This window comes from Crocodylus porosus, unplaced genomic scaffold (genome assembly GCF_001723895.1).
Source record: "Crocodylus porosus isolate Cpor-Errol unplaced genomic scaffold, CroPor_comp1, whole genome shotgun sequence".
Lineage (NCBI taxonomy): Eukaryota > Metazoa > Chordata > Crocodylia > Crocodylidae > Crocodylus > Crocodylus porosus.
Genome location: NW_017728911.1, coordinates 11,405,242 through 11,418,897, shown reverse-complemented (window position 1 = coordinate 11,418,897; position 13,656 = coordinate 11,405,242). Strand labels below are relative to the sequence as shown.

Sequence of the window (13,656 nt, the reverse complement as noted above, 5' to 3'; positions counted from 1 at the left end):
TTTGCTCCACAACAAAGTGTATGTCCGGGCATGTGGACTGAGGCAAAAAGCCCTGGCTCAAATTTGCACTGATTCTATCTGAGTTGCTGCAAGTGCATGTGCTTGCATGTGTGGACATGTCCCATGACATTTCTTTTGGCCCAATCCTCCAATTTGTCTAGGTCACTCTGAATCCTAGCTCTACCCTCCAGTATATCTACTACTGCCCCCAGCATGGTATCACCTGCAAACTTGCTGAGGGCACACTCTATGCCATCTTCCAGGGCGTTGATGAAGACATTGAATAAAATCAGCCCCAGGACCAACCCCTGGGGCACTCCACTTGATACCAGTTGCCAACTAGACATTGATTACTACCCTTTGAGCCCAATGCTCCAGCCAGTTTTCTATCCACTTTACAGTCCATTCATCCAGCCCGTACTATTGTGGGAAACAATATCAAAAGCCTCGCTAAAATCGTGGTACAGGAAACCCTCACTATTCGTGAACTCTGGATTCATGGATTTAAATATTCGCAGGGGAGGGCAGAGATGGGAGAAGGGCAGAGAGTGAGTGCCGGGGATGTAGATGGAGGTGGCGGTAGTGGCACCTTTTCCCCTGGAGGCAGCCATGGTGGCACTTGGAGCAGCCACAACAGTGCTCAGGGAGAAGAGGTTGGTCCCCAAGTGCTGCAGGGGAGCACCACGAACAATGAGGGAGGGGGAAGCAGGGCACATCTGTGGAGTCTGATGGGGAGCCCTGTCAGTATTCACGGATGTCACCATTTGCAGGGAACGTATCCCCCGTGAATAGCAAGAGTCTCCTTTATCTCATCCACTGGTCTCCTTGCATCCACAGAGCCCGTCACCTTGTCATTGAAGGTAATCAGGTTGGTTAGACATGACTTGCCCTTAGTGAATCCATGCTGACTGTTCCTAATCACCTTCTTCTCCAGATGCTTAGAAATGGATCCCTTGAGAATCTGCTCCATGATTTTTCCAAGGGACTGAAGTGAGGCTGACTGGAATGCTCTTCCCTGGATCCTCCCTTTTCTCTATGGGCACTACTTTTGTCCTTTTCCTATCATTTCGAACCTCCCCTGATCACCATGATTTTTTCAAAGATGATGGCCAATGGCTCTACAATTTCATCAGCCAACAACCTCAGCACCCTCAGGTGCATCCCATCCGGTCCTATGGACTTGTATATTTCCAGCTCTTCTAAACAGCCCCTAACCTGTTCTTTCACCACTGTTGACTGCTTACCTCTTCCCCAAACTGTGCTGCCTAGTTCAGCAGCCTGGGAGCTGACCTTGCCTGTGAAGACTGAGGTGAAGAAGGCATTGAGTACTTCAGCCTTTTCTGCATTCTTTGTCACAAGGTTGCCTCCCCCATTCACTAAGGAACCCACACTTTCCCTGATCTTCCTCTTGCTACCAACATACCTGTAGAAATTCTTCTTGTTACCCTTCACATCCCTTACTAGTTGCAACTCCAGCTGCACTTTGGCCTTCCTGATTTCGTCCATGAATGCCCAGGCAATGAATGCTCTTATACTCCTCCCTATTTATTTGTCCAAGTTTCCACTTCTTATAAGCTTTCTTTTTGTGACTTACTTCACTAAAGAGTTCACTGCTAAGCCAAGTTAGTCTTCTGCCATACTTGCTAGTCTTTCTCTGTGTTAGGATGGTTTGTTCCTGCACTCTCAGTAAGGCCTCTTTAAATTACAGCCAGCTCTTCCAGACACCTCTTCCCCTCGGACTGGCTTCCCAGGAGATCCTGCCTATGAGTTCTCTGAGCAAGTTGAAATCTGATTTTATGAAGTCCAGGGTCCTTACTTTACTGCTCTCCATCTTTCCTTTCCTGAGGAACCTGAACAAAATTGTCTCATGGTCACTGCTGCCCAAGTTGCCATCCACTATTACAATCCCCACCAATTCTTCCCTGTTTATGGACGCAGGTCAAGAAGAGCATGGCCTCCAGTTGGCTGCTCCACCACTTGCACCATGAAGTTGTCTCTAGTAGTCTCCAAAAACTTGCTGGATTGCCTTCACACTGCTGTATTGCTCTCCCAGCAGATGTCAGGGTGATTGAAGTCCCACATGAGAACCAGGGACTGTGACTGGGAAACTTCCAATAGTTCTTTGAAGAAGATATGCTGTCGTGATTTTTAAAAGCTGCAAACTCTAAAGATGCAAACCTAAAAGAAGTTTAATTTTCCCATAAAGGTAGTCAATCTACCCTTAAATGAACTGTCCACTTTCTCATGCTTTAAAATGGCTGCCTGTGAAAGCACAGCCTGTCTTCCACATTTTTAAATGCACAGCCTGTTCATTTTGCCACAATGTGCTTTGCTCCAGGTTAATGCCACAAGCTTCACCTCTCCACGCCTGTGTCAATGACTTACAATACTTCTATGACCTACAGAACTAGCCATGACCTGCTTCATCTACTTCTCATATAGTTCAAAGTCTACAACATTCATGGTCTATGGCCCTAATCTGGCAGCACAGAATTTTGAATAAACAACCTGTTTTTGTATGTTTTTATCAAGAATATGAAATAAGAAACAGTGAAAAATATAATTTATGGGTCCTTCCTGACAATCTTCTAAAACTACAGTGTGGTTTTGATGAAGTCATTGTCACCTTGTTTTTCTACCTTCCCCTACTTCTGTGCTTCACCTCCAACACCTCAGTAAAAGCTATCCTTTTAGCTAATGTTTAATGAGGTGGAGGGTCATTCTGAGGATGTGAGGCACCTCCCCCATCTCTTTCAGGATCAGCATGATTGCCTCTATATTACCTCCAAAAAGCAAAAAATTGGAACGTGTAGAATTCTGGTTCTTCTGCATAGTTCCTGAGAAATCTGTCTCTGAACTACTTGCTATTTGTAATAAGAGATTGCAATGAAATGCTGAGCATTATTACAGAATGAGTAGATAATGGGATTCTATTGTACCAAATAAACGAGTTAAAAGTGCCACAAGTATCCCATGAGCTTTTTCAATTATTTATCTTATTCTAGGACACATACTGGTTGAATAAGGAATAGATCCTTCATGCTGGAATAAGAAGCTATAAAAATTTGTTACAATCCAAACTTACCCACCACCAGTACCTCCATTTTTGCTAAAATGGGTGCGAGGTTCACTTGAAGCCAGCTTAAGAAGTTCATTCCACTCCCGTTCCCACTCTTCTTCTGTGTAAACTAAACCCGACTAGGAGAAAGAAGAGCAAGTATTGTAGGATACAACAGTACAAAATATAAATCAATATCACCTACTAGACACTATGACATGTGAAACAATACTGTAGTTCACACCAGGTGCTATTTGAACATATGAGTTCAGTTGCTTTGAACCATTATGACAATATAATTTACTTCTTGAAGATGAAGAGCAATATGTTATTAAAACAGAACACACACAGATATGATGTTTTTTAATTTTTTTTTCAGGAGGCTTTAAATTTGCTCCTGCACAAATACATATGCAACATTTTTCCTGCCAAAATTCACTCATCTCATATGTGAAATTTCTGATGTTTTGTTTCTAAGTTTCCAGTGTTATTTTAGAACTTTGCTCTCATCCTGAAGCTATGATGAGGCTGGGAGAGGGGCTAGCAAACCACATATGTACCTTCCTTGATCATAGTACTTGCAATTACTTCCCACTCCTTCTTTAGGTGATTGAAGGGGAATATTTCCAAAGACATAAAGAGCAGACAGGTGGCTTTAGTTCCTTTGTGTTTTCAAGCAGAACAAAGACAACCCAGCCAATGACTACTCAAACAGCTTTGAGACAGCAAATGCAAGTTAGATTTTTGTTAGTGCTCATATTTTGGTACACCCACTCTCATTAGCAATCATTATCTGAGAATATATTCATTTCTCTGTAAGTGTGTATATATATGAATAGCATTAATATCAGCTGCAATTGTTTAGCCACATTCATCTGGTTGTATAGGGCTAGAGTATTTAGGAAATTAATTATTTTATTCATTCCACTGTATCTACCACTGATGGAAGCACCAATTCTCATACTGAGAGAACAGAGGGATTAACTGAGAAACAGAACATCAGGGCTTTGAGACAGATTAGCTATTGTTGTCTTCAAAGGTGCTATCTCTTACTCAAATTTTATCCAATTTGCTACGGTTTTTTGTCTTTTAATAGTTTGCACTGAGAACGGATGCTGAAGAAATCCAGTTCTGCTACCCAGATAGTGAAGCAATGCCAACAGATTCCAGCAACATTGGTCCAAAGGAGTTGCATGCAGAATTAATTTCTGCTGAAAAGAAGTCTGCTTATTTAACATTATGAATGTTTGTTAAAAAAAGGATACATTTTAAACCCCTACAAACCATATCACAATAATGTTTATTTGTAACAACTGGCCTTGTGCAAAGCAAACTGTCACATAACTTGAGTTCTGTAGGGGAAGGAACTGGTGATATGAGTAGAGCTTGAAAAGGGGTCAGATTCTGCTTCTAATACAGCTGCCTGGAGTGCCAAGATGTGTGCTGCTGGGAAGGGATGTATCTTGTGTTGAAAGCATTCATTCAATGGGAGCTTTAGAAGGGGGGACCGGGTACATTTTCAGAAATCACAGGACCCTAGCTTGTTCCTTGGCACTTTTCACTACAAATAACTTCCAACCTCTGCACTATAGAATCCTTAAAAATCTAATCCCAATGCAAAATGGGGCTGAAGCAGACAGGGTCCTCTTTACCTACAGGAACAGAATGAACTCTGAAATGCAGGTTTTCCAAACCCTGTTTGGACATGACCTATTTCAGCAAAATGTATGAAGGATCCAACTTAAAACTACTTCAAGATTACAGGTGATAATCTGTTTCAATATCTGCTCTTGGTTCTTGGCATGATCACACAGATTACTGGAGTTTTCATTTCTATCTTAGAGCTTCTTTTTTTGGATTTAGCCTGGACTTTTAATGTTTTTATATACTTTTTCCATTGGTAAATAATAGTTATATTTGGAGACCTGAATTTTTACCTGGTACCAAACAAGGCTTGAACATGGATGGTACAACACTATGTATGTTTGTTTTACTAGCCTACACTAATATCTTCAGTTTCACATCTGACTTTCATGCTTAATGACTATTTTCCTGCAAAAAAATTAATGCATATAGAATCTGGTAGAAGCACAAGCTTTTACAAGGAACATCAGAGGAATGGATGAAAATGACATCCACTATACACTGGTTTAAATTGTTTTTAGGCCATACTGACCTCCTTATTCTGTTGGGTCTGCTGCCATCTCCACCTTCTCTTCAGTGCTTCCCTTTCAGCTCCACTTCTCATCATAGTGTAGAGTGCTTTACGTAATACCAGATCCCTGTCATGAAAACCCCACATCCCTACAGCAAATAAATAAATAAATAAAATAAAAGCCATGAGTGAAACAGATCCAGTATTTATACAGAATAAACTATTACAGAAAACACAAGTTAACATTGCTCTAAAAACAAAAGCAGCATATATTATCAATCATTTGTTAAAATTCTCCTTGATGACCACTAATTCCCTTTCATTATTTTCTGGATTCCCTAATGAAAATAGTCGCTATAAAAAGGCTAATGAAAAACAGTGTGAAATTCTTACAGAGTCTAGTCAGATAAAGACATGACTAAGGTTCTCAGTAGTCTCATAATATGTGTTTGCATTACTTCAGCTTTGCCATGGAACTGAACACTCAATACACAGGTCTTTATTTTAGCGGCAGAGTTAACAACTGACCCTGCAGAGATCAGAATGCTAATGATAACTACAGGCAGTTATGGCTATCTCAAACAGTGACAGATACCCCACAGGCCTTCACTTTCACACAGCATGATAAAAAACGTCCTCTGGCAGTCATGTCCTAATAAAGAGACCAATGTTCATGATTATTAGGAGTCTAAAAATAGAAGCAACCACAGGCTTTCAAACTGTTGTTAAGATAACAAAAAATGCCTTCCTAAGCAAATGAACTCCAACACAAAAGAGCCATACAGCTCACCATGACATGTGCCCATAGGCAATCATGTTTCAATCATCATATTGCCAGACATCCACATTAAATATCTTTCTTCTGAAGTGTGTAAGTCAAAAGGCCCCAGCCAATTGTTGTAAATAATAAATAGTCCCTCATAGGTAAAATTAGATAAAGAAAGCCAAATGAAGGAACCTTGCAAGGATCCAAATCTATTTTGTTGTTTACTTGCCTTCTGTTTCAAAAATAAAATGATCCCCTCTACATGACTAGAAAAACACTTTTTAAAAAGAAGATGTCTTTTGAAGTTCTACTGGTGTGAAATTTCAGCTCCCATATAACTGTCAGGAAATAAACAACATATTAATTTCCAACAGTAGAACCACAAGGTTGTATTCCTTTGATGCCGTTTGTAGAAAGTTTATGGTGTCCTTGAATTAACTGCAAACACACAGGAACAAAGTTCTACCTTACATTAAATTCTGTTGCTCATGTAGTTGCCCTTTCAAAGGACTGAATACATCAAGCATATTTAGATTTTAATTTTTACTGTTGGCAAGATGAATGTTTACAAATATCAGGAGAAGATGAGCCTCATGATGAAATAGTAAGCCTGAAGACAACAGGAATTTTGCCTGAACCAAGGCTGTAGGACTGGACCCATTATAGGTAACACAGGCCCCCTCCACATGTTCCAGATATTGTGTGATGAAATGGTTAATTGTGCAACTACTCTGAGACAGGCTACACATGCAAAGTAGTTATTATGACATTAAAAGCTCTAATCATCTATAGGCTAAGTACAGACAGTCAAAAAAGCCTGAGGTTGAATCATTCAATCTTTGCAAGTTAGTCTAAACTGCACAGACTGAACCAAGAAGCAAGTGAACAGATATTTACTTCTGATTCCAGAAATGCAGCCATGTGTCTATGGTGGCTCAAGCCAGAAGCTGGGGAGCGTTAGAGCGCGTCTTCCCTTCTCCAGAAGGCTGGAGGGAAGCTGGGAGAGAAGTGCTCCAGGGCTTTTCCCAACTCCCTGCTCCAGCTGAGAGGGGCACGGCCAGGTCCTGGCAAGCCTACTGAGTATGATTGGGGAGGGGATTTAAACCCCCTAGCTAGTGGAGGGGAGGAGAGGGGTGTTTAAACCCCCTCCTCACCCTGCATAGGACCCCAGATGGGTCTATCTGGCAGGCATGAAGTAGCCGTTAACAGGCTTTTCCCCTGCTCCCTGCTCGAGAGGGGGTGTGTGGCCAGATATTGGCTTGACTCAGCACCCTGAAGTGGAGGGGAGGGAGGGGGGTTTAAACCCTTCCCCCAGCCTGCACAGGGCCCCAGCTGAAGTCTGCTCTTCCATCCTTCTCCTCTGCCTCAGTCTGCCAGCCTGGGGCCTCCCTCATCCTAGCTGGGCTCCTTAAAGCCTCCTGCCCCCCACCTCATTCTGCCAGTCAGGCCCAGGGTCTGCCCCCTCCCCACTCCAGCAGCAAGTGAGGAAAAAAGCCTATAAGGGGCTGCTCTGCTCCCACCAGGCAGACCTTACCTGGGGTCTAGAACCAGGTTTCCCACCCCCACGCCGTTCTCAGCCAGCCGGAGCAGTGATAGTGGTCCAGCTAGGGAGAAGAGGGGTGGGACCTACCCTGCTCTGCTGGAGCATACGGCACAGCCCAGGGCTGCAAAGCATCCGGAGATGCTGGGGGACTGTGAGTTAACTTGAACCAGGAAGGTGTCTGAGACACAAGTTCCATTAACTGGTTTGACCTAAATCAGTTCAGTATGATACTACATCCAACCAGGTTTCAGCTAGTTCTATTTTTAGCCATTTTGTACACTGAACTTCTATTCTGTTACAGGTTTAAACCAGTTTCTGATCACTTAAACTGGTTTGTATGTAAGTTCTGTCCCTACTCATAAAGTTAGAGCTCGGAAATGTGTACTAACTTTAGAGCTGGCTACTATCATATTTTAATTTGCATGTGCAGCAAGGTCCCATGGATGTGCAAGGGTATGTGAAACCTCCAGAGCTGAGGGTGTGTGGGCTACCCCCATTGCTGAGAGCTCTTCAACTGAGGGTGCCGCAGGAACTTGCTCCATGCTTGTGCACGTGGAGCCTGAGATCAGGTTCCCACTGCACTGGCCAAAAGGCATGATGGGATCTAATGTGTGATCCCACAATCACACCTCCTGCCATGCACGTGTAGCATGATACACCTGCCATGCACATGTAGCATGTAGTGTGACTGTGGATTGAACACTGGATCCCATTGCACCTTTACCATCATGTGTAGGGGGGACCCATACACTAACCTTACAGACAAGGGTTAGCTTGTTATTTCAGTTCCATTTCAAAGAACAAACAGAAAACCACGTTTATGCTTTAGCATCTTTTTACTAAGCATTGCTATGAGTGGAAGAACAAGAACAGTAGAGCATATTATACTTGAGGCACGCTGTTAACAAAGAAACTTTGCATCTAAAAGACATTCCTTCTGTTTTTGTTGGGAAAAGTAAAGCTTACATGTATGACAAGCAGCACATCCAGACTCTCTCTTACCTAATGAGGCAGCATGTAAGAGACAGTTCCCATCACCGGTTGTAGCCAATGGAAGAAGACGTTTGCAGCTTGTACACACTGTGGACCACCAATTGAGACGGCCTGAAAAAGGAAGTGTTTATTAAAACTGCATACTATGCAATAGGGCAGGCTAAAAGCACAGACAACAAGAGGGTATAGAGCTGATGGATAACACTAAAGGGTTCTAGTGCCCACTGCAAGGCCATTGTCCCCGAGTAGGCCTATCTGTCATAGGTACCAACTTTTATTTTTGCCAGGGAGGTGGGAGGGAGGCTAAGATGATGGACATGTGGAAAGTTTTACACATTTCAGGTGACAGTCCACTTCCACAGGTGGGCCAGGGCCCTCAGGCCCCCCTGTACTCAGCACCTCTGCTACCTATAATACCAGAGGTTAAAGGTAAGCATCAGTAGCTACAAAAGGAAATGAAGGTAGGGCAAGTGTAACAAAAATATTCTCCAAATGTACTTAGAACGAACCCAAGGATTGTTGGAATAGTTTTCACTTTGGATTAATTTTTATGAGGGTCAAATTCACAAGGGTATTTAGGAGCCCCCCTCCCACTGATTTTAATATCTCACTGTTTTTAACATGTTGGTTAGGCACATACATAACTTTGTGAATCTAGGCCTTCATTTTTAAACATACCTGTCACTGGCTTAATGAAAGGTATCTGCCTTCTATATAGATAAACAACATATTCCTATGACAAATGGTTTATTTGTGCTACAAAGACAAAATACATATTATAGGAAAGTAAAATTCAAAGCATAAAGATATTTTATCTTTCTGACTAAATGCAAGTGGCGGGAGATTTTATCAGATGGAATATTTTGATGCCTGATTTTCCTCACAACTCAAAGCAATGTACATCAGATGCTTAGCCTCCATCTTGTGAATGGGCCTGGCCTATAGAGCTTTGTCATTTGGCTCTTGGAGCTCCCCAAGGATCCAGGAATTTGGCAGCAGAGGAACAGTGTTAATTGCTCTGTACCACTGCCAAATTTCTGGACCCATGGAGAGCTCTGTGGTCTAGATATCATCCCATGTCCCAGATTTTGCCAGTATGTGGTGGTTTTATGGCTACATCTAGTATGGGGGGTTGTGCCAGAGCCAGATCATATCTGTGGACCAACTCTATACTGGAACCAGCTTATGGACTGGCCCTTTTTGCAGGATATGGATTTCAGGGCCAGAGAGGTTTAGCAGAACTGATACAAATCATGATTAAGTCTGCTGAAATCAGTAGTTCTATAAGGCTAAGGACAGACATTCAAAAAGCCTGAGCCTGAATTGATTCAATCCTTGTAGGTTAGTCCAACCAAGCTAGGCTGAATCAGTCTGTAACTATACAGAGATCCCAAAAATGCAAGCACATGCCTGCACTGGCACTGGCTAGAGGCCAGGGGGGACTAGAGCAGCCCTCCCTTCCCATCCAAGTTGCTGAACTGAGTGGGGCATGGCCAGGCCCCAACAGGACACTCTGATTAGAGAGGAATCCCCCCCACCTTCTAAGAAGCCCAGCAGGGAATTGATAACACAGTATTTATCACACCTAACTCAGTGGTTTATCATCCCATTAAGGAAACAACAGAGGGACATTACCAGCTATCCATTGATTCTACTTTTGTCCCATCTGCCACAGCATGGACCGTAGCCAGCATGTGGTCTGCTAGCTAATGCTGAGGGGTATCTGTGTAAGGTAGGGAATTCCTGCTTAGCAGGGAGTGGAGAGAGAAGCGGGGAAGTAGGGGGAAGCCAGGCAGATGCCTACAGTCTCTGCTGAGCTCCAGGTAGGGAGCAGAGGGGAGGAGCAAGCTCTGCTGTGGAACAGAGAGCCCTACCCAGCCCAAGGAGCACGTTGGGATGCTGGGGGACTCTGGTGTACCTTAAACAAGCAAGGGGTCTGGAACAGACATTGAGTAAACTGGTTTGACCCAAATCAGTTAAGTCTGACACTACATTCTACCATGTTTACCTCAAACCGGTTTCAGCCATTTTTAAACTGATTTATGTGCACTGAACGTCTGTTCTGTTACAGGTTTAAACCAGTTTCTTATCACTTAAACTGGTTTATGTGTAATGTCTGTCCCTGGCCCAAGTTGAAAGGATAGTAAGTGAGAAAGGAATCTAGCTCAAGGTCTAGACTACTATTTAACTTTCCACTTCAAAATATTTTTCACTTAAAAAAATACTTGCTAGTTTGCCCTCGTAACAACATGGTCCTTTTTATGAAATAAGAAAATGAGACAAGGGAGCAGTTAAGGGACGGATTTTCAAAGACATTTGGGGCTCCTACGTATCCTGACTGTCATCTAAATACCTTTGCAAATCTGGCCCTCATTGAGTTTGCTAAACTACAGAGAGTTTCAGTGTCAAGGTCAACATTTCTGGCTCTCAGACTTCAATGGGCCAGCCTGCTAGAGCTCTAGATCATGTTTTAAAGGGGCAAATGCATATTCTTGATTTAGGCCAAGAAGCAAGCTCAACAACAAAAGGAAGCAGGTGGTTGCTAATGGTTTGGTTAGTTTGTGTGTTCTTCCTGCTGTTTTTGAAAAGTTGGCACTTACAAAATTTGGAACTGATAGAATGAGTAATGCACTGAACAGTTCATAGTGGATCAATCAGCATCTGCATCTGGAGACTTTTTCTGCCTTTTTCTTCTGATTTTGGAAACATCACCAATAAGATGAGCAATGGTTAAAATCCAGCACAAGTCCAGGCCATGACTTTCCCACAACACTATTGTTGCAAATCATTATAAAATATATTTTAAAATGTGCACATGCAAAACAAATTTGTAAGAGCAGAGGGAAATTATCTATATTTTTGAGATACCTGGTCCTGCTTTTAAAATTAGGCTTCTTAATAAACACTGATTTAAAAGTAAGAAGATAGTTATTTTCTGTTAATGATTCATTATTGTAAATAAGCATACAGAACAAGTCTGCAGTAGAAGATATAATATTTATGGTAGTTTTGTATCAATAAGTGTCCTTAAGAATAAATTATTCTAGGTTGCAAACAATAACCATTTCATTACAATTACATTAAAAGTGCCTTAACTGTTAAGAGTTAGTATATGGCATAAAATAAATGTACTGGAGATGGATTATTAAGAATAATTCACCATATGGCATAGGGTGGGTAAAATAACTAGTAGTGCTTGACTTCAGGAAGGCTAACTTCAGTGTGCTTAGGAGTATAGTCAATGATGCACTGCAGGATAAGAGTATTGGTGAGATGGGAGTCCAGGAAAGGTGATCTTTTCTAAAGGAAGCGATCCTCCGGGTACAGAGAGAGACTATCCTAGTACGAGGGAAAAGGAGCCAAAAAACTTCCTTAGCTAAGCAGGGAAATCCAGGAAAGCCTAAGGACAAAAAAGAAGTTATATAGGCAGTAGAAACAGGGAGAAGCTGCCAAGGAGGAGTATACCTACTTGGCCCGCACTTGCAGGGAGGCAGTTAGAAAAGCCAAAGCAGCTACAGCTGAGGCTGGCTACACAAATTAAAGACAACAAAAAGTCTTCTTTTAGGTATGTCGGGAGTAAAAGAAGGGCACATGGCAGCATAGAATCCCTACTGAACAAGAAGGAGCAATTAGTGACAGACGGGGCGGGGCAGTGGACAAGGCTGAGCTCTTCAATGAGCTTTTTGCCTCAGTGTTCCTGAACAGGGCTCAAGGTAAATCTCCTAATGGGTTCTTCGATGGGCATCAGATGGACACCAGCCTACCCACTGTCAAGGCTGACTTGGTTCAGAGTCACTTGAATGCACTGGATGTGTTCAAGTCAGCAGACCCAGATGAGCTGCATCCAAGGGTACTGAAGGAATTGTCCTGTGTCACAGCAGAACCACTAGCATGGCTGTTTGAGCGCTCGTGGTGCTCAGGTCAGGTCCCGGAGGACTGGAAAAGGGCCAGTGTGGTCCCTGTTTTCAAGAAGGCAAGGAAGGAAGATCCAAGTGATTATAGGCCAGTCAGTCTCACCTCCATCCTTGGAAAGGTCTTTGAAAAGATTACGAAGGATCATATTTGTGGGAGTCCAGCAGGAAAAATAATGTAGCAGGGAACCAGCACGGATTCGTAGCAGGAAGATCATGCCTGACCAAACTGGTTTCATTTTATGACAGGGTCACAAAACACTAAGACGCAGGAGTAGAGGTGGATGTCGTTTTCTTGGACTTTAGCCTGGCCTTCAATACAGTATCGCATCCCATTCTCATAAATAAATTAAGAGGCTGTGACATAGATGTTTACATGGTCCAGTGGGTGGCAAATTGGTTTAGTGGTCGCACCCAGAGAGTGGTAGTAGATGGGTCGGTATCAACTTGGAAGTATGTGGGTAGTAGGGCCAAGCAGGGTTTGCTCCTTGGACCTGTACTCTTCAATATCCTCATCAGTGACTTCCATGTGGGTGTGAAATGTACTCTGTCCAAGTTTGCAGATGATAATAAATTGTGGGGTGAAGTGTGCACTCTGGAGGGTAGGGAATGACTGCAAGCAGACCCGGACAGGTTAGAAAAGTGGGCAGTACACCATAGGATGCAGTACAACAAGGACAAGTGCAGAGTGCTGTACCTAGGGTGAAAAAATATCCAGCACCCCTACTGGCTGGGAAGTGACTTTCTCAGCAGCACAGAAACAGAAAGGGATCTCAGAGTCATAGTGGACTCCAAGATAAACATGAGTTGTCAGTGCGATGAAATCATCAGCAAAGCTAACCACACTTCATCATGCATCACCAGATACATGACAGATAGAACCAAGGAGGTGATACTTTCCCTCTAGGTCACATTGGTCAGACCGCAGTTGGAGTACTGCATCCAGTTTTGGGTGCCATACTTCAAGAAGGATAGTTTCATAGTTTCTAGGGTCGGAAGGGACCTGAGCAGATCATCTAGTCCAACCCCCTGCCATGGCAGGAAAGAATACCGGGGTCAAATGACCCCAGCAAGATTTTCATCTAACCTCCTCTTAAAAACCCCCAGGGTAGGAGCCAGCACCACTTCTCATGGAAGTTGGTTCCAGATCCTAGCTGCCCTGACCGTGAAATAGCACCTCCTGATATCTACCCTAAACCTACCCTCTGCCAGCTTGTGACCGTTATTCCT

At 43.0% G+C, this 13,656-nt stretch overlaps 1 protein-coding gene across 3 annotated transcripts in view; it reads right to left on the bottom strand.

Annotated features, from left to right (window-relative positions):
- The window catches only part of OTUD7A (OTU deubiquitinase 7A), a 217,214-nt gene that overhangs the window by 65,786 nt on the left and 137,772 nt on the right, over nucleotides 1-13,656 (bottom strand). For all 3 annotated transcript variants that reach the window (XM_019533429.1, XM_019533428.1, XM_019533430.1), the window contains exons 6-8: nucleotides 8,525-8,626; nucleotides 5,235-5,362; nucleotides 3,086-3,198 (exon numbers count right to left, since the gene is read on the bottom strand). In XM_019533429.1, the coding sequence (XP_019388974.1) occupies nucleotides 3,086-3,198; nucleotides 5,235-5,362; nucleotides 8,525-8,626 (343 nt within the window). The remainder of the gene's footprint in view (nucleotides 1-3,085; nucleotides 3,199-5,234; nucleotides 5,363-8,524; nucleotides 8,627-13,656) is intronic.